Source organism: Drosophila ananassae, chromosome 2L, assembly GCF_017639315.1.
Source record: "Drosophila ananassae strain 14024-0371.13 chromosome 2L, ASM1763931v2, whole genome shotgun sequence".
NCBI classification, from domain to species: domain Eukaryota; kingdom Metazoa; phylum Arthropoda; class Insecta; order Diptera; family Drosophilidae; genus Drosophila; species Drosophila ananassae.
Genome location: NC_057927.1, coordinates 10,205,248 through 10,225,271, shown reverse-complemented (window position 1 = coordinate 10,225,271; position 20,024 = coordinate 10,205,248). Strand labels below are relative to the sequence as shown.

General features: G+C 39.8%; 4 protein-coding genes across 12 annotated transcripts in view; 1 reads left to right on the top strand and 3 right to left on the bottom strand.

Moving 5' to 3' along the window:
• Positions 1-415: 415 nt before the first annotated feature.
• On the bottom strand, positions 416-6,855 carry LOC6500910 (progestin and adipoQ receptor family member 3). 4 transcript variants are annotated; one of them, XM_014911304.3, is made up of 6 exons: positions 6,716-6,855; positions 6,019-6,139; positions 2,682-2,816; positions 1,691-1,795; positions 1,083-1,556; positions 416-1,024 (listed from the first exon to the last, which is right to left on the bottom strand). In XM_014911304.3, exons 2-6 carry the CDS (start codon positions 6,118-6,120, stop codon positions 794-796), a joined length of 1,047 nt encoding a protein of 348 aa, XP_014766790.1. In that variant the 5' UTR covers positions 6,121-6,139; positions 6,716-6,855; the 3' UTR covers positions 416-793. The 4 variants fall into 4 exon arrangements, with proteins under 4 accessions (XP_014766790.1, XP_014766788.1, XP_001954150.1 ...); XM_014911302.3 differs by having other exon boundaries at positions 6,695-6,848; XM_001954114.4 differs by having other exon boundaries at positions 6,805-6,822.
• An 885-nt stretch (positions 6,856-7,740) lies between these two features.
• Positions 7,741-15,257, bottom strand: LOC6500909 (ubiquitin-conjugating enzyme E2-17 kDa). Of its 2 annotated transcripts, XM_032449919.2 has the most exons (7): positions 15,088-15,257; positions 14,878-15,023; positions 13,970-14,278; positions 10,729-10,792; positions 9,118-9,149; positions 8,763-8,946; positions 7,741-8,695 (listed from the first exon to the last, which is right to left on the bottom strand). In XM_032449919.2, the coding sequence occupies exons 3-7, from the start codon at positions 13,991-13,993 to the stop codon at positions 8,556-8,558; spliced, it is 444 nt and encodes a 147-aa protein (XP_032305810.1). In that variant the 5' UTR covers positions 13,994-14,278; positions 14,878-15,023; positions 15,088-15,257; the 3' UTR covers positions 7,741-8,555. The 2 variants fall into 2 exon arrangements, with proteins under 2 accessions (XP_032305810.1, XP_032305809.1); XM_032449918.2 differs by lacking the exons at positions 14,878-15,023; positions 15,088-15,257 and having other exon boundaries at positions 13,970-14,332.
• Positions 15,258-15,420: 163 nt separating this feature from the next.
• Positions 15,421-20,024, top strand: part of LOC6499683 (serine-rich adhesin for platelets) — a 51,179-nt gene continuing 46,575 nt past the window's right edge. For 2 of the 5 annotated variants that reach the window (XM_001954109.4, XM_014910700.3), the window contains exon 1: positions 15,426-16,513. In XM_001954109.4, coding sequence (XP_001954145.2) covers positions 16,019-16,513 — 495 coding nt within the window. In that variant the 5' untranslated portion in view covers positions 15,426-16,018. Of the gene's footprint in view, positions 16,514-20,024 lie in introns of all 5 variants that reach the window. The other 3 variants (XM_014910696.3, XM_014910697.3, XM_044715715.1) reach the window with 2 other exon arrangements.
• LOC26515198 (regucalcin) lies at positions 18,702-19,997 on the bottom strand. Its single transcript, XM_014911916.3, has 3 exons — positions 19,854-19,997; positions 19,068-19,789; positions 18,702-18,999 (listed from the first exon to the last, which is right to left on the bottom strand). The coding sequence occupies exons 2-3, from the start codon at positions 19,787-19,789 to the stop codon at positions 18,807-18,809; spliced, it is 915 nt and encodes a 304-aa protein (XP_014767402.1). The 5' UTR covers positions 19,854-19,997; the 3' UTR covers positions 18,702-18,806.

The window sequence follows — 20,024 nt, the reverse complement described above, 5'->3', positions numbered from 1 at the left end:
TTGTTCGTAGGTTTTAATGCAGATTGACGGGGAATCAATCCACAAATCGATTAAGGCATTCCGCTCAAGAATCGGATCATTATTGGCAAAGATATAGCCATCGCTGTGGGCCATATTGTCCTTCCTCGCATCTGTCTCATTTTTGAAGGGGATCCCCCAGAAAATTTAACAAAAAATTGAAAAAATATTTTGTTTATAGGTTTTGCTGCAGATTCACGGAGAATCGATCCACAAATCGATTAAGATATTCCGCTCAAGAATCGGATCACTATTGGCAAAGATATAGCCATCGCTGTGGGCCATATTGTCCCTCCTTGCAAGTGCCTCACTTTTGAAGGGGATCCCCCAGAAAATTTACCAAAAAATTGAAAAAATATTTTGAAAAAAAATTTTTAATAATACTGAAACACAATGGTTTGTTTTGTACTTTTGATATTGTATTTGTATGTAAAGTAATTGTAAAAATCGAGTTAGCCAGACTAACACAGCTTCAGCTCAAGACACAAGCAATTTCAGACACACTTTTGTGGTAAAACGAAATGGATTATGAAGGAGGTGAGGATTGGATCCTTTTTTCGCCTCGATCCGTGTGTGGCCAACCCTATGGATAGAATAACACGAAGCCCTAACTAAATGGTAATTACACATAAATTAATCGTATCGGTCAACAACTACAACTAAATATTAGTTAATAGCGGATAAAGAGTGCCCCCATAAACTATTTACACTAGGCTAGAGTCTGCTAGAGTTTCGTCCTTCGGACCTCGGATCATGGATATTGAAAGGATGGATCTCAGGCGAGGACTGGAGCACTGCAGCCGTTGTTTAGACGGTATTCGGCGTAGACCAGGCCGGTGTTGTGCCAGTGGTAGAAGGCGCCGACGATGATGAGGTGCCACCAGTTGTGGGAGTGTCCGACAAAGTCCACTTTTCCGGTGAACCAGCGCTCGGGGATCTTGGCCGCATAGAACACGAAGGCGATGAGACAGAGCAGGTACATGATGACAATGCGAGGCACCATCAGCTAAAGATAATGGAATTTTATTAATATAATTATTTCCATGTTTAGGTTCTCAACTTACCCTAACAAGCTCATTCTCCAGGCCACCCATCGCCACTGCCCAGTGTCCCAGTGGGATGACTCCATAGGCTGACCACAAAAGGAGCACCGCCACCTTGGCGTTCATGGAGACATTCAGCCTGGGGATCTGGACGGCAATGGCCAGGGCGAACATACCCAGAGCTATAGTGGAGTAGAGGGTCCTCAGGAAGGTGTGACACCAGAAGGCATAGTACATCCCACTAATATAAATGGCCACTAGGGATAGGGAGATTCCCAGAAAGTCCACCGATAGGAAGAGCTCGTAGTGCTCCTCCGATTTGCAGGAGAAGATGTGGTAGATGGCGGACATGAACATGCAGAGACAGAAGCAGACCAGGAGGCACACCACCAGCACCTGATCGCTGAGGGAGGCGTGGGTGCGCAGGAATTGCAGATCGAAGATGGTCAGTCCGATGAAAAGGATGCATCCTGCCAGATGGCTCCAGATATTGATCTAAAAGTGGAGGACAAATAGGATTATAGACATAAGACTCTTTTCTCAAAAACACTATTCAAAATAGTCGGAAATGGTAACGGATTCCGGACTTAATATATACAATACATATATGGTAATGGGTCTGGACTTACTGTCTCATTGGTCCACCAGAAAATGCTCTGCAGGCACAACTTGTTCGAGAGGAATGTGCGGTAGCCGCGTCGGATGTACGGATTGAACTTCAAATGGGTGGGGGCCTGCATCAAAGAAACAATTGAATAAACAGTCCAAATAAATACATTTTCCAATTCGATAAGGCATGCAAATTGAATTCGTAACATTGAGAGTTTAACAAAAAAAAAAATAACAAAACACAAACAAAAATTGAAATAAAAGGCAAAAAATAAAAGTCTAGAGACCTTTTTGGGGTTGGCTGCCCGCCCAATGAAAGCTTTTCACTTTACTCAATTAAAAATAAATAAAACTAATTAAATCAATTTAGATAGTTACGGGTCTTGTTCCCAAGAATCTGGTTAACATCTGTTCTACACTTAGTTTCTATTAATTTATTAAATTTCTTAAAAAGAAATGTATATTTAAACAATATTCAGTGCCAGTCTGTATTCAGTTACAATAAACACTGGCACTGAACTGTTTTGAAAATTCCCAGAAATTCAAAATCAAGCTTCGATTTGGCCAAGTTCGGACCAAGTCACCTTGGGGATATCCCCCCAAGACCTGTAATATAGGCCTCAACAGTAGCTTCTTTTTATTTGCCACTAGATACAATACTATTTAAATATTTAATGCTCGCGACCTTGATTCAGTTGGCATTTGTTATGTTTGTCTAATTGTATTATTTAGCAACGAGTGCCAAAGATACACATGTATCTGTATCTGTATCTGTATTTGTATCTGTATATTTTAGGGCAAATTGAAAATTATAAAAGCTAAGACACGCTCTATTGTTCAATGCTTGTAATTCGAAGACAAAGTCTGTTAGTTTCTTTAACTTTTTGAGTTTTGCCCCTGACTGTGGCTTTTTGTCAGTTCGCCAAATACAATTTGCGATCAATTAAAATTCAGTGTACGGCAAATTGGTGCCAAATTGCAGATGACCCCCGATACACGATCGTTACTCACATCATCGAAATTGCAGAGCCATTTGAACTTGGAGAGCTTCTCGTCATAGTTGGGTCCATGCCCCAGAACATTGGGCTCCTCGTCGGACGGAAATTGGTGAGATGCATCCGTATCCGAAACCAGTTGACCATCGATCTGAAAATTAAATAAACGGTAGAAAAACGGTTTCAAAATTAATTTAAATTTGAGGCCAAAATAAGACGTTTCTATGAATACAATTTTCTGATTCTTCCGCCTTATGAACAGACGTTGGCAACTGCCGGATTGTTTTATATTTAGCCGGTAGAAACTGCATTCGAAAATTGATTTGTTTTCCTAAATTTTTATTATTCTCAGCTAATTTTGACGTTTCTGTTGTGGCTTTGGGGTTTCAGGTTCAGCATGTAAACAAAAACAATCGAGCATTAAAAATATGCAATAACAATAGCCCCACAAACAAGGGGGCTTGACTGTAATTTGTTTATCCAGCTCCTATATCTAATGCATAATAACAAAAACAGCAACTGTGTGGGGGAGAATGCATATTCAACAGCAACTGTAAGTGCAACTGCAAGTGCAAGTATCTTATCCAATTCGATGACGTTTTGTTTACAAGTCTCATAGTAATAATTCCCCAGACATTCTATGGGAAGCCTGAAAGCACTTGTGCCTGTAATTGACGAGCCCATAAATCGTTTTTTCTAAATTACTTGAAGCCTTAAACGATACAATTAATAAAAAGAAAATTTATACCCAAATTGTTCTTAAAATAAGGACTTTATTAAGGGTTTTAAAGTGGCTACACGAGCTAACTGACATTGGTCAGTAAATTAAATATTTTTTAACAAACATGCTTAAAAAATAAACCTCTGATGCCACTAACTTGGCTAGTTAATTGTCGGCAAATAGAAAATAATGGAATTCCAGCGATAAACAGGATGTTACATTCAATAATTAGTCATTGACGTAGTTTAGGTTTACGTTTATTTAACTTTAGTGCATACTTAAGTGTTTGATTTTTTTTTTTTTGTTTAGATTTTTTTGAAAAAGCTTACATCTTTCTTTTTGCTGCCACGAACAAAACATTTCAATTCGGTTGTTGTTGTGGTGGTTACAATAGTAGTTTCCATTATTTAAGCTGTTTTTTATCGGATTTAAGGCAACTAATTTTCTTAAAACAGACGTATTTCGTTTGAATTTTAATTTTTATTAAATTTTATTTCATAACACACAGAGCACTTGAAAACACAAAGTTTTTTGGAATATTTTTCGCAACTCCTTGATTTATTTTCTTCACTTTCAACTGAGCGCGGAAATCAAATAGACCGTTGCACTCGCTTACCAGCTGGCAACTGAAAGCCCCAGGGCCCCCTGCTCGCCAATGTGGCCAATGATGGGGAAAAAAAGCTTATCGCTTTCAAAGCTTTTTGAAAATTTCGCAGCAGCCGAAAGGCGATTGCAGAATATTTTGTTGGAGAGATCTTTTTACGAGCGAGAGATACATTTTTATCTTCTCAACAAGAGCCACACGAGCCTATGCTGAAATTATGCGAAAATTTCATTGCTGATGGGCTTTCTCTTCTTGTGCAAGAAGCTTGTTTTGGTCAAGTCAGGTTGATTAGTGAAAAGCACTGAAAAAAATAGAAGAAACTTTAAAGTTTTAAGTGCCAGTAAGGCATCTATGGAGTTGTTTTTAAGTTAATAGTTTAAAATTTGAAAAGAAAACATTTAGAAAAGCAGAAACCCAAGATTTAATCCTTAAAAATTTGTTTTAAAGTTTTTTTTTTTTTAATTCTTAAAAAACCATTATATAAAAAATATTAAAAATATATCATTTCCCCAGTGATATATAAGTTTTAGATGCCAGGAGTGAAAATATTGACTTTTTTTTATATTGAATTTTAAGATTTGAAAAGAAAACATTTTGAAAAGCAGAAACCCAATATTTAATCCTTAAACATTTTTGAGGAATAAGTTTTAAACTTATTCATTTCAAATTTTTAAGTAACCATTATTTAAAAAACATAAAAAAATATATAATTTTCCCAGCTAAATAAAAATTTTAGATAAAGTTCGAAGTTTAAGATTTAAAAAGAAAACTTTTAAGAAGGCCACCATTAAAAAACATATAACAAATATATAATTTCCGCAGTTTTTGTAGACAGGAAAAAAAATTTTGGCTTGTTTTTAAGTTTCAAGTTTAAGATTTGAAAAATAAAACTTTTAAGAAGGCAGAAAATCACGATTAAAACCCATTCTTTTTCAATTCTTTAGTAGCCACTTTCTAAAAAATCTTAAAAAAAATACAATTTCCCCATTTATGTCTCTAGTTTTGAAAAGTGTACAATTTTCACCGCCAAACCGAGACAAGCCCCTTGTTATATAACCGATTTGGTCCAAGATCGGTGGCTCATTGAGAACCAATTTGTAAACAAGATTTCATAATCTCGCAAGCTCGGCAAGCATCTTCTCACATGAATTCGCATTAATTGTTTACACGATTGCAATACACGGATGTTATGATTTGTTTTTAGCAGAGGTGAGAGACACACATAAATATAAATTGAAAAAAAAAAAACCGAATTCAATTCCGAGACTGAAAACCGAGCCCAAAAAACCCGTTTCGCCTTTCATTGAAGTTCAGGAATTTGTCGGATGGCGGGGGGTGGACTTTCGCAATGCCTTATTGCCAGCATTGTGAGTAAGTAAACATAATGCATAACAAGATATATGTATATATATCGATGTGGCAAGCTCTAATCGGTTACAAACAACCCGAAAGCCATAACCCATAAGCCATAATCGGCGCTCAACTTGACCTTGACTCCATTCGGCTGGAGATGTGGTGGTGGTCTAAGTCTAGCCCTGGGCCATGGCGAAAATCGCGTACTCGGCCAGTTTATTGTAAGGTTATCATCGCGAGCTCTCAGCTCAGTTAGCTTTGCTATTCATTCCAACTTTGCCATCGCAGCGATCGCAACTATTCAAATTGAAAGCTACGATCGGGGGTGCACGTGTCATTTGGCAACTTGGCGCGAAATCAGGAGCGGTTTAAAGGCACATGTAGACCAGGGCCAGGGCTCAAATAATCAAGATATAATTTCATATCAGATTGTAACTTATTGCACTTCTATTACCTACCATAACATCAACATTTTAATGATATTTTTTATTTCTTCCATAAGAAATTCTACCGCTTACCTTAAGTACTTAATTATTCATCCAAATTATTTCAATTCTTACCGAAATTTAGAAAACACTTGTACCGTCGTTTAAAGCAATTGTAAAAAAAATGCCATTACTTTGCCTGCCTGATCATTATTTCTTAAAAAATATCATATTACCAGATCCCACTTACCCAGGAACCGGCAGCATCCTTAGTCGTTTTTCGGATATAGCAGGTGGATTCATCGACGGCTAGCTCCGTCTCGGTGAGGATCTCATGGGGCCGGGGGCTCATTGTGATGCGGGCTGAGTGCCTAGTTACAGAAGGTACACAAATTCGTCACTATTTGGAGGCAGCTATTTATTTATTTATATTTTAATCCCTGCGATAGCAGCCACTCCGATTCACAGAAGAGTGCGAAAATCGAGACTAGAAGCTAAACAAGCTTAGCTTGAATGGTGGCAAGTGCCAAGTGCCAAGTGGGTAGTAGCATGTTGCCATGTTGGAGCCAACAAAGAAAGCGTGATATTTTATTCTCTCGCTCCAGGCCCCCTCTGAAATTCTCTTTTTCACTCTTTCAAGCTTAATAATACTAATATTTTTATAACAAAAATAATAAATAATTTGTAAGGGTTTATCCAATAGCTAATTAAGTAGAAATATTTTTTAAAATATAGTTCAACTGTTGCAAGTGTTCACTTATGGATCGGTGGCACACATTCCTCTCACAACAAAACACAGTGTTTGCATAACCAAATTTTCTAAAATGCCTTTCAGGTCAATCGCCGATCTGCAGCAGCAGCACGTGACTTTGAAAATTGCTTCAAAAAATTCTTAATTAACATTCCAAGCTGGTCCCATATATAACCTTCAATTGATTTTGATTTACTTGACTCTGGGGGGAGAGGGGAAAGAAATTTCTTCTAAAAAAATATCTGCCAGCCAGCCAGCCACTCGACACTCGAAAATTTCGCTCACAACTTAAATGTTCTCGCCGCGCGCTAAAAAAATAAAATGAACATATTTTTGCCAGCCACCAACCTGGCCGCGAAAGAAAGAGCAGACCGGATCGTTGAGAAGAGCGGAAGAGAGTCTTCGGCAGAAAGCTTTCCAAAGCTTCTTTTTTTTTTTAAATTGCAAGTCTTTTGAATTTATTAAATACTAATTTAGCATGCTGGGCCAGCTACCGCCATCAGAGATTTTTACACTGGAACCTGAGCAGTGCTTCCTGAATAATTTACATTTTTCTTTGTATTTTCTCTGGTAATTTATCTCTCTCGAGAATCTAATTGTTTTTTGATGAAATACTGAATTTCATTTAAATTGTTTGAATTAAAAATGTTAAATTATGACAATAAAGAAGACCCATTTACTCTGAATTTGATTAATCTTATTGGAAATAATAGTCTCAAGTATTATAAATCTTCAAATCTCAGCCCTCTATTACACTCCTTTTATAGTTTTATTTTTTAACCTTAGAAAGCTGGCACTTGACTTTATAGCAGACTATTTAGAAAGCTCTTTTATGGCACATTGCAAAGTCCACATGTTGCTCAAATTCACAAAAAAAAAATAAATGGCGGCAAGAAAGAAATAAGTTCAGCGTTCTTTTTCGCTTAAATACATTTTAAAAAATATACAAAACTCAAGTTTTAGACTCTAAAATGTAGTACAAAGTAAAGTACAATCCAATGTTGACAATTATTCCACACAATTAACTAAGATTCTAATGTACATTGTATTTGAAAATGCTTAGATTCCAAAAGAAATAGATATCAACTCCCCTAGTCCTGTAATTACATAAAATTTTCGCAACTAGACCTACTTTTCTTCCACCTTAGCTCTCTTAACGTTCAATTGAATTTTTGCAATTTTTATTTTTCCGGTTCTTTAAATATAATATAATAATAATAATAATTTTTCCAGCTGATTTTTATTTGTAGTTTTGTTTTTCTTTGTATTTAAACTTATTATGTTGATGCTGTTGTTGGTAGCTGTCTAGCTTTTAATGTTTAATGCTTACATAATTTTTCAGTAATTATTATTAAATTATTTCCGTTTTATGCTGTTCTGTTTCTGTTCGGTCATCAAACACACAATTATTCCCAATCGCAGTCCGCCACCAATCTGCCAAATGATGCTCCTGCTGCTGCTGCTGGTGCTGCTTTTCCCAATGTTGCTGCGGCATGACCTTCGGTCCACTGGCGGTTGCTATTAACGCTGCTGCTGCTCCTGCTGCTGCTGCTGCTGCTATTTATGTTGTTGTTTTTAATGCTAAAGCCAATCGAGCGAAGGCGGCGACAGCGGCAGCGACGGCGAAGATGACGACGACGGCAGCTGTTGTTGTTGTTGATCTTAATGCTGCTGCTGCTGCTTCTGTTCCTGATGTTGGTGGTGTTGCAATGATTGATGTTGGATTGACTGCAAGTTCTGATGTAGTAGTTGCTGCTGCTGCTGATGCTGTTGCCACCGATCAAGCTAATATTGTTGTTGTTGTTGTTGTTTTGGTCAACCGCCGCACGGCGGCCATTGACAATAACAATGATTCTGCGGCTGCAGCTTCTCTTCTTCTGACTATTGTAAGTTGTTACTGATGTTATCTTTGTTGCTTTTACTTTTACTGATGTTGTTGCTTTTGCGTTTGCTTTTGCTTTTGCTTTTTCTGTTGCTATTGTTGCTATTGATGTTGATTTTGCTGATTCTGTTGGACTGCTGCAATCTGGAACGCATCACATAGCATACTTTCTAGTCCACTCTCGTGCCAGCTCATTATATTTTTCCCGATCAGTTTTATATATTCTGGCAATCTCTGGAACAAGTGGATCGTCTGGATTAGGATCACAGAGTAGAGAGCAAATTGATAATAAGACTGAAAAATAAAATTGTATTATTAATATTATTAATTCCAAATTATGATAGTCTGTAATAGTAAACACCTTTTGAAATAGTTAATGCTGGCGACCACTGAGATCTTAATATATCGAGACAAATCGATCCATTGCTGTTGATGTTTGGATGGTATATGCGCGTTGTAAAAGCCACTTTGGGTGGTTTAAAGGGATAGTCTGTTGGAAAGTGTATAGTTAAGAAAAATACACCTCCTTGATAAGGGCTGTCCGGCTGCAAAGATGAAAGATACTCATATTAGTATATATTTAATTAAAATATAATAAAAATACAACTGATAAGAACTAAGATTAGTTCATCTCTATAACTATTTATAGTTATTATATCAACAGAGCTAGCTTATAAGTCTCTGTCCAGTGGAGGAGCGTGTCTCTTTTCTCTTACCGGGCCCATTATTGTAGCTTGCCAGTGAAATACTGCAATGGAAAAGAGAAAAAAAACATTAATTAAACAATTGTAAGAAAGTAAACAAGATAATGAGATGAAATCTGAAGCAAATATTGAACCAGTTAGGTCTCTAGTTGGCCTTCTATCTCTTAGTTTTATCTATTTAATAAATAAGAGTTCCCAACTTTTGAGACCAAGACCAAACTGCACTCTCTCTCTCTGTCTCTGATGCTGCCCCTGCCCCTGCCACAATGCGGCGCAAAAACAAACAACGCAAACCAAATAGCCTTGGCACCGACAATTGGCAAGCACACTGCGAAAAAAAAAAGGTTAAGGCTATCGATTTGGCAGAAGAGTCGTCTCGTCAGCTTCGCTTTTCCTTTCTCTCAGTGCAGATGCAAGGGGGTAGAGGGCTCAGAACTCTTGGCCCAGAACCATGGCCGAAACAGAGCAGCGCCCCTGCAACTTCTCGCTCACTCGGTGTGAGCTGGGAACTGGGCCGTCGGCCACCAACTGCTGTCCTGGCCATAATTACACGAAATGTTCATTTGGTGGTTAGACGGGGGGGAAGGGAGGAGTGCGTTGGCATTTCACTCTGAGATGGCTCAGACGGAAGTAATCTCCTTCCTAGCTGCAGAGCCCAGATTATGCCACTTAACAATAATCGATAATTTCTGGGAAGTACTCCCATGTGATAAGAGTGATAAGAGGCCCTACTGGCTACTTTCTTTATTTTAATTATTATTTTATATTATTTTAGATATCTTTAGTTAACTTTTAGATATCTTAGCTTAATGGTATTGGTTGCTATTTAATTATATTTTATTTTAATTTAAGGTTTTAATTCGGAGGAAGTTGTAATTGGCCTTGAAAAGGGAGTCCCTCCCTTCATAACAATTGTTGCAAATATAAATATAAATTTAAAAAAAATATAAATTTTATGACAATTGAAGGCTAATAAAAATTAAAAAGAAATCGAGATTAATCAGCCATTATAATCATGAGTAAATGATGACAATTAGTATTATTCATTGCTTTGCGATTAAAACTTATTCATTTTAAGGGGGGGCACCCTATACACTATCTTATAATATAAATTACTATATTATATTTAAATTAATAAAAAAAATCCTATATGCCTTTTACTTGAAAATTATTGTAATTATGCCATTTTCTCGCCACATATTTAACAAAACGATGTAATTACACGATTTCACTTTTTTGTGACGTCATTGGAGAGTGACCCCCATTCGCTTGCCACTTCCACGACTCACAGAACCGCTATACGTGCCATAAGGTAACTGAATCAGATCCGCAATCGGTGGGAATTAGTTGGCAATCAGATGGAGATTTAAATGGATTTCAAAGCGTAGTTGCAAGATAGAAAAAACAGAACCAAGTCATGGTGATCAGCTGTTTGGAGGTCGATAAAGAAAGCCATGACGTGTTTTTCATTTGATAAAAGAATTAGTCATTTTGTAACTATAATATGGGTCCTAAACTCTACAATTACTAAAAAATATCAACCTTTATGTCCTTGATATCATTTTATTTTCAAACAAAGAGTATAATTGCTCTCGGAAGTGGCCTTTTCTTTCAAATACTTACAATCATCTCCAACTGGACCAGCTGAACATTGTGCAGGTGGATCTCTGCCCAGATCTTGCAGTTCCTATAAGAACAAGACATTATAAATTAGTAATTATTAAAAAAAATTAATATAGTTTAGTAAAAATCATAGACCCTTCATGTATAGTCTGATAACTCAAATTTCTAATCAAAACAAAAGGCTTTTGTTTCTTTTGTTTTGGTTTTTAATTCCTGACATATTAGTTTCCCGGCTGTGTGTGTGTGTGTGTGTGTGGGCGGTGCGGCATGCAAATGATGTAAAAAAAAAATTAAAATAAAATGAAAAACTTTTCAAAAACAAAAATATGAAAACACATTCATGTGCGGACATGCGACAGTTCGGTTTTAGGAGAGAGCAGTAGCGGCGAGAGACGCGAAAAATCAAGTTCGTTGGCCCGGACCACAAATGGCGCTGCTGTCTCCCCTTTTTTTTTTTTTTGCCACCCTCGTCCCTCCCCCTCGACATCAGCCCCATCGCCCCATCTCTGTTGCACACGTACGCACACAGCTGAGCAGCAGCCCTGCTATCCCCCCCCACCGACCAATGTCTTCGGTTATCACAGCTGCCACACAAACACACCAATACATACACAGAAAGAGAGAATGTAAGGTAAACCGGCAAAATCGTAAAAAAAAAAAAAAAAAGAAGATGAACAAATAATGAAGATGAGCTGTGAAAGGTGAGTGAGAAATAAAAGCGCGGCTCAGGGGTGCAGAGTAAATGAGAGCAACAAAAAAAAAAAAAAAAACAAGAAAGAAGGGAGAGCCAGCCCTGTGTTCTTCTTTGTGTGTGTGTTTTTGTAACGGCACCCCAAAAAATTGAGCTTCTCAATTGTTTTTGTTGCGGAAAATAACAAAAATAGCCGCTAAAAAAACGCTTTTTTTTCCACTTACTCACTCATTCAAAGAATTGTACCTGTTGAGCTGAAAAACTTACACGAAGAAATGGTAGCATTTAAGGTGAGACGCCAACGCAAAATCGTCAAAAAAAGAAATTATGACTCATATAAAGCGACAAAAAAAAAATAAAAACAAAATCAACACACAGACACAAGCTAATGGCTCAAGAGAGAGAGCTTGATCGGGGCTTAAGCCATGTGCTCTCTCTCTCTCTTCTGCCCTCCCTACAATAAGGGAGGTACAACTAATATTTTTTTTAGAAATTAAATTTTTATAATAGCTACTCATATTAATTATTTTCTTAATATTTTAACCAAAAAAAGTAAAAATCCCTAGCTCTACTATATTGACCTCAGGTGTTTAACTCTCTTTTTTTTGGCAATTGAGGCCAAGAGACAATGGAAAAACCTTGAAGCTCCAGCGAAGAGCTAAAAGGGGGCGGGATCTTTCGACGCTTAAATTATTTTCTTTGGAATGTTTTTATTCCATTTCCTGAATAATACCACTCACAAATTCGTTTTCATGTTGTTGGGGAAAATAATTTTATAATGGCAAATGGGGAAAAATAAAGAGGAAAACTCAATGGCCATGACGCTGGCGACGACGGTGACCGCGCTGCTTTTGTTGCGACTGAGACAGTCAGCAGACCCCCCCAGAACACACACACACACTTGTTCGTTTACACCTCATATGACAGTCATACACACGGTGCATACACGCACGCACACCTTATCAGCCGCAACGTACCACACTCATTTCATATGTAAATTATGCTTAATTATAATTTAAAACTAATTATTTTGGGGGCCCCCTTTCGGCTGTTGAGTGTTTTTCAACACTAAACAGCAGGGAGCACACATACAAACACCCGCCTTTTGGCTCTGCCCCATTCGCATTGGCGCTGGCTGCGAGAAAGAGCCAAAGCGAACCCTCAGCTGTCGCAAGTGCGAGCTGCTAGAGTCGGAGCAAGACAGCCTGCAATGGTAGTGAAGCAATGGCGAAGCACTGTATGCGTGTGTGTTGGTGTTGGTGGGGGTATGATGACTATGATAACCGGCTGCAGGCCACGAAAAAAATTCTTATTTTCCCCCAAGTATCTTTCCATTGCTTAAGTATTTAATTAATAATAACAGAGGACTTATTTAAAAGGTGATTTAGGAAGTCTGGCAACCCTTAAATCCCTCATCCTGCCCAAGGGGGGGGTGGCCTCGCGCGAGAGCGAGAAGCTTGAACGATTCGGGGCCGGAGCCAGAAAAGCTGGAAAAACTGAACGAGTGCCGTGGAAAAACGAACATTGCATGTTGTTTGCAGTTCACTTTATGATTTACATTACTGGACAAGGACAAGCGAGCCAGCTAGCCAGCGACGCAGGCACTTTAAAAATAATTATCGAAATTTACTCGCCAAACACGCACACATCGGCAACTGCAATCACCTAGCCAAACATACATACATATATACACTGTACTGTATGTGTGTGTGTATATAATGGGCGAACAGAGCACTATTTCTGAATTATCAGCGCAAAAGTAGGGTTAGGTTAATTTTATACTTTTGCTGTTTTATTTTTTGCTGGATCTTTCTGCGGCGGTGGCACACACACAACCAAACACAACCGCCCGCGTATGCGTGTGTGCCCCCTTATATACATATGTACATATGTATGTATGAGTGGTTCGGCGGAGAGAATGCGAGCGTATGAGTGGGTCTGCCGTGTACAGCGTGTATTGGGTAACAACAGCGTAAAGTATAAACTCCGCCGTATAGTCAGTCGCATTAATGCATCCAGGTGCCCGGCACACATGCCCCACTACTACTACTACAACTATCCATCCAATGCACTTTCTCACACACGGCAGGGGCGTGAGGGGGAGCACTGCTGCTCCTGCTGCTGCTGCTCACGCATAACGGAAACGATGACTGCACTCTCACACACACACACACACAGGCACATACACGCATGCTTAGCCTCGATCCCTTTTGCACCCTCTATTGATATTAATTTCTAATTAGAAGCGATTAACTTATTAATTAGTGCCGAAGCCGAATCGTTTCGACTTTTTCCGATCGCCCTTTTTTTTTTTTTCTTTTCGCCCTCTGCCTTTTGGCACGTTTCGGTTCGTTTCGTTGGCTTGTGCTTCTTCTACTTTTGTCGAGTTCCTACGTTTCACATTTCTTGCATAAAATGTTTCTCTCTCACGTCCGTTCACATTTTTCTCTATCTTAAAAATTTGTCGTTTCTGCAACACATTTTGTATCTTTTATTTTTGCACGTCGTAGAGCTGCAGAATTTTTTTCATTTTTTTTTTTTTTCACATACCTTATTGATTCTTTTTAACGCCATTTTCTGATTGAAATTTGATTTTCTGGGTTGTGTGTGTGTGTGGTTGGTGGTGGTGGTGTTAGTGTCGAGTGGCTTGCTCGCGTATTCTTTTGTTCTTCGCTCGAGTTGCACAGAAGTAATTGAGGGATTCTCTTTTTCGGTTATAACAAACGAAACACAAAGCTGCGTTGCGCCTCGAAAACTTTGATGCTTAAATAAGGCCCAGCGACTCTCTCTCCCTGTCTCGGCTGTATTATAACGAAATAAGGCAGCACCAGCGCACGGCGACCCGACGGTGTACAGAAACTGCAAAGAAAATATATATATTATATCGAGGTATCGATACTTCATGGGAAGAGAAATAATCAGGGTTGTTCATACATATCAAAATCTAAATTTATCGATATTCTTTTTTATCAGTATGATAAATTAATATCGTTTTGTTTTTTCTAATTAATTTTTATTTTAATAAATGTGATCAAAGAACAGTCTTGGAAAATACTTTTACTGCTTTTTGTTTGATTTTCGAGTTTGATTTCAACCGGTTATTGGATGTCAAACCGATTTGCTTTCTGATAGCGTCTGTCTTTTTTTTCTTTTCTTTGCGCCACTCTTTATTTCGAATTATTTTATATCATTTTTATATTAAATACAAGAGTATAATTGAAACGTTATTTTTAAAAAAGGTTAAGCGGTTGACAATAATATAAAACTATCGAGTGAGAGGTTCGATATTTCATTCAGCTCGCAACGGAAATCAGTGTTGTAAAGCAAGTATGGCTATCGATTAAAATTATCGCGGGCTATTTGTGCAGAAATTGGCAGTCAGAATTGAATGTTTCAAGCGAGGTAAGAACTAAAACATAAAATTTGCCGATTTTAAAGATATTTGCAATCCTACATACCCCGTAATGCGTTGTGCAAGTGAAATGAGAGGTGTGTGCGGGTGTTAAGACGGTGTTGCACAACGTCAGTTCAACAGAGCAGGCCAGCTATATTGCATCAGAAACGCATACATCCGTCTCACAGGGTGGCCGGATTCCAGATGCGACTGAAAAGTGGCAGCGCCACGGTTCTAAAATATTTGAATTTGCCGGGTTAATTGAAATACTTACGTTCGTCGAATTAAAGGTGAGAGAAACAGGAGAAACAGAAACTTTACGCCCACCGGCAGCGATTAGGATTGTTAGCTTTACTTTTCGACTTACGATGGTGCCTGCCACTGCTGCACAAAACGTTGCAATTTGATTTTTAGTTGTTAGCACACAACGTGTTGCTGGCTGCCGGAATGTTTTTACTGAGCAATTTTGATCTGTTTGCTGTTGTGTGTGTGTGAAATTTTTCCAACTAGCTACTAGGTTGCAGATATGTCAAAATCCTAGATGAATAATTTCAATTTTAGCTCCGATGTTTCCGAAGCCCTAACCGTTCTGTAGTACAAGCCTGACTTGTGAGAATGTATCGCAAAACTGTTGTTTTTTTGTTTTGGTATTTTCGACTACGGTCACACTGTCCCTGTCTGCAAAATATTTTAAACAAAAAGTGCTTTTAATTAAGTAATTTTGCCAGCCATTGTTTATATTTGTGATGTTGTGAGGCTGTTTAACGGTTGTGCGACGACCTTGTTCGTTGAGATAACGGGTTATTGCAGTTTTTCGTGGCCTTATATCGCTAGCCCGCTCGCTCCAAGGCATTCGGCATCTTCGACCTTTTGCTTCTGCATTTCCACACACTCCCGCACTTTACACACACAATTAATACATTATTTTTGCGCTGGCATTATAAGAATCGAGAATGTACGAGTGCTGATATTTTGGCAGCGGTTGCAACCCGCCCCATAACCGATTTGTGCAACATGCGGCAGGTGGGGAATGGTACTGCTGCTGCTCCTATCGCAGAGTTCTTCTTCTTATCTAAAATCCAGCCAGGAAACAAAAACAACAAAGGACGCCACCAGCTGCATGCCCACGCCCACGCCTACGACCACGCCTACGACCTTAGCACCACCCCCGCTGCCTACGCCTTTGTTTTCGATTTATAGTAGTCATGCCAACAACAACAACAACAACAACAATAACAACAGCAACTACAACAAAAATCGAAGAAAAAATTGCCGGAATAAGGCAAGAAAATTGCGATACGCCAATGGCGACTCCAACAAAAACAACAACAACATCAACAACAACAACAACAAAGGCAAGGCAAGAAGAAGACCAAGAAGCTACTGTGGCACCGGCAGTAGCGGCATATACTGCCACCAAAACGGCAGCCATCTCAAAGACAACAATTAAAAAGGCCACCGAGGATCAAGTGGCCCAACAGCCGACGGCGACGGCGACTGCGACTGCGACGCCAACGCTGCTGCCACTGCTTGCATCGGCGGCTGCATGCCACAAGCCGTTGCTCTTTTGTAGACGTTTCCAGGATAAACGGAACTTTAGTTCACTTCCGCTATTCGTTTATGCCACATCGCCGTCCACGCACGCCCACTCGGCCGACGGCGTGGGCGTGGCCAAGGAGGCAGCCGCTTTCAGCCACAAGGTGAGTTTTGTTTCAAAAATAGGCTTAAAAACAGGCCTAGAACACCTGTACACCTGCCTGCCCTACTCATAAGTAAGCACTCCAAATGTAAATTGTGTGTTTTTTTTTAAATAAATTGTAAAGAAAAATAAATTATAAGTATAAGCCTTGCTGCCACCCGCTTTTCCGTTGCAAGCTTGCGTAATGGATCGTTTCCGCTGCACTTGCTGCTGCTGCTTGGCTTCTGGATCGTGCCATATCTGAGTTTAGAATTCCCGCCCAAACTATACTCCTACAGTGGCAACCAGATAAAAAGGACAGCAGAAAAAAATGTTGAAATTTTTAAATACAAATTTATGTATAATATTTGTAAAAAAAAATTGGATATAAATATATTTTAATACATGACTTGTAATATATTATTCTTATCTAGTTACTACTGTATTTATTTCAAGTTCTGCTTGGTTTCCGCGGTTATGGCACCCCTCTCTCCATCGCTCTCCTATCCCTCGATCTGCTCCCAGAATCAGATCGCCATTAAAAATGCATTTTTATTGTTAATCAAAATAATATTGTGGGTTTTTTTTTTGGAGTATTGGAGTGCCTGTTTTCCAGTTTCTGCAGCCGCCCAGCCACAGCCCTCCCCCTTTGGTGATCGCTCAAACGTGTCAGACATTAATGAGCCAACCGCCAAAGTCGAGCGTAACTGTGCTTTGTTTCGATTTAGGGGGGGGGAGGGGATTTTGGGCGGTTGGCGGTTACAGGTGCAGCCATTGACTGGCAGAGCTTCCCTCTCTTTCGGGCACTGCTACTGCTGCAACGCTTCACTTGCCCCTGTGGTTGTTATTTTTGTTGCAGTTCAGTGAGTTGCGACTTGTGCGCCGCTGCTCATAAGCTTCATTAGCAGGCAGCCGGTAGCAGGCAACAAAATCCACAAAAAAAAGATACAAAATAGAGCTCCTAAAACTAAAACTATCTAGCAGTTTCTGGAAAAGTTTCAAAAGTCAGCTGTCTAAGGCTGAAAATATTATTATTCTGAAATAGAAGTCTTCCCGTAGACACCTCATTTAATTTCCATATTATTATAATATCTTGTAAACCCTTTTTTATTATTTAATTAATTGGAAATTAGTCCGCATTCCTTCTGCTTTCTTTTCCCAAAAAAAAAACTATCAAATTTTTGACACTTTCCTCTGCCGGCCTGCGGCGCTTTCTAGCGTGGGTTTCCAGCTCAGTAGTGGGTGTGGCATCAAAAAAAAATATGAATCGAAGGTTGGTGGGCGAGTTGCAGCGCATTTCTCTGGATAGAGAACCCCTGGGGAGAGACACAATTCTATCAAAAATATCACAGCCCTACTGTTTCTAATACAATTACACTGCAATGTTGTTGCCCCCACTCGCTGGCTGTTTACATTTTCAAATTTAAATCAATTTCGGTTCTGATTGTAGCTTAAGTGGCAGGTTTCTCTTCTTTCTTTATGTTTATTGCTGCCATATGTGTGGCATTCTGACGACGCACATATGGATACTGTATCTGGTATCTGGTATCTGGTATCTGGTTGGATGTATCTTTTTATTACCCATATATATTGTGGAAGAGTTGTTTTTGGGTGCAGCGCCAACAATTGTCAAACAGATCGTTCCCCAGAAGTGTCTCCGCCGAGTGGACTATCCCCTGGTTTGCTGTTTACATTTCACTTACAATCAATATATTTCTCAATAGCCTCAAGTAGCTTGCTATTTATTTTGATTTGTTTTCTAAATTCCCATGAGAATACTATGAAAAGTGTGTGATAAGAGTGTGTAATTGGTGGAGGTATGTGCCATACATACTAATTATAAGTTCTGAGGAGCCTAGACCTCTTTCCGATTAGATAAAATTGTGAAAAATATCACCATTTATCAGTGTTCATACAAAGATACAAGGATATGGCAGGTAATCCCTTGATTGAATGTCCAAAAATAAACCAGTTTTATGGAGCAAAGATTGACGTTTTCAGAACTCAATTGTAGATGATTCTCCAAAGAGCCTTAGACCTTATCTGACTCTTCTCCAGGCTCCTATCTGTTTGGCCAATTAAACAGAAATGTTTGTCTTTGAGGTGCTTCAGGTGATCTGAACCAAATCACACCCATTCGAATCACTGTTTGCCCTACAAAGAGTCCACCAAGGGCGTCGCTTTTATCAATTTCACAAAAAACACACCAGTTAAGTGCCTCCGCTTATCGCGCTTCGGAAACAGGAGTTTCTAATCGACTTTTTATTTATTATTAAATATAGTTTGGAATGGTTTCCAACCCTAATCTCTACAGTCTACACCTTCAGGTTGACTCCGGGGTAACCCTTGGCATTCAGTCCGGTCACCTGGAAGATGGTGCCAGCGGGCTTGGGCAGCTCCGAGATGTTGGCCGTCGTCACATAGAGGATGTCCAGGCTGGGTCCTCCGAACGCCAGCGAGGTCACCTGGCTGGTGGGAATCTTAATCTCCACAAGGATCTTTCCAGTGCTTTTGTTTGAAAATTAAAGAAAAAAAATCAATATTTTGAAGAAGAACTAGAACCAGATTGATCCTACCTTGGGTTGACCTTAAAGACGGAGGATCCGCCAAAGGTGGCCACGTAGATGTTGCCCTCAGTGTCGATGGTGAGGCCGTCGGGGTAGAGAGGTCCCTCGGGACGAATTTTCCTCAGGTCGAAGACCACCTTCGGGTTGGACACGGCGCCAGTGGCCTGGTCGTAGTCGTAGCCCACCACCTCGAAGTTGTTGGTGTCCGCGTGGTAGAACTTCTTGGCCTTGGTGTCCCAGGTGAGGCCGTTGGAGAGGCCCACCTTGTCCTTGATGACCTTCACCTGACCACCAGCCTCCCAGCTGTAGAGCTCGCCATTCCAGATATTGAAGAAGTCCTCGAGGCCATGGGCCATGGTGCCGCCGTAGAAGCGACCATTGGGATCGGTCTTGGCGTCGTTCAGTCGGTTGTCCTTCAGCTCCGGCCGGATCTCGAAGAGGGTGCGCACCACCTTGGCCACCGGGGAGGAGCCATCCCACTGGACGACGGCACACCGACGGATGCAGCCCACGGCGAACTCCTGGGGCTTGCCCTCAATGGGCAGAATGAAGGTGGCATATGTCTCGCCCTCAATCTTGGCCTTGTAGATCTTCTTCTGCTTGAAGTCGTAGCGGTTGATCCCAGCCGTGTCCAGGTCCACGTAGTACAGGCTCTGCCTGGCCTCGTCCCAGTGGGGTCCCTCGCCCAGTCGGGCCACAGAGTCCGGCAGAGGTTCAACCTTGTACGACATCTGCGGAGATGATAACAAATCAGTTTTTTAATCATACAAATAAATAATATTAAAATCCTCATACCTTTAATCAAATAACAAGCTCAGCTATCGTTCGCAAACTGAATTAAATCGAACAGTTTATAGAGCTTTTATACCTGCCTGGCTACTAGCTGAGTCACTGACCGGCAGTTTAGAGTCTAGTATATAGGGCTGTTATCACTAATCAGCAGAGAGTCTTTGTCGAAATTATGCA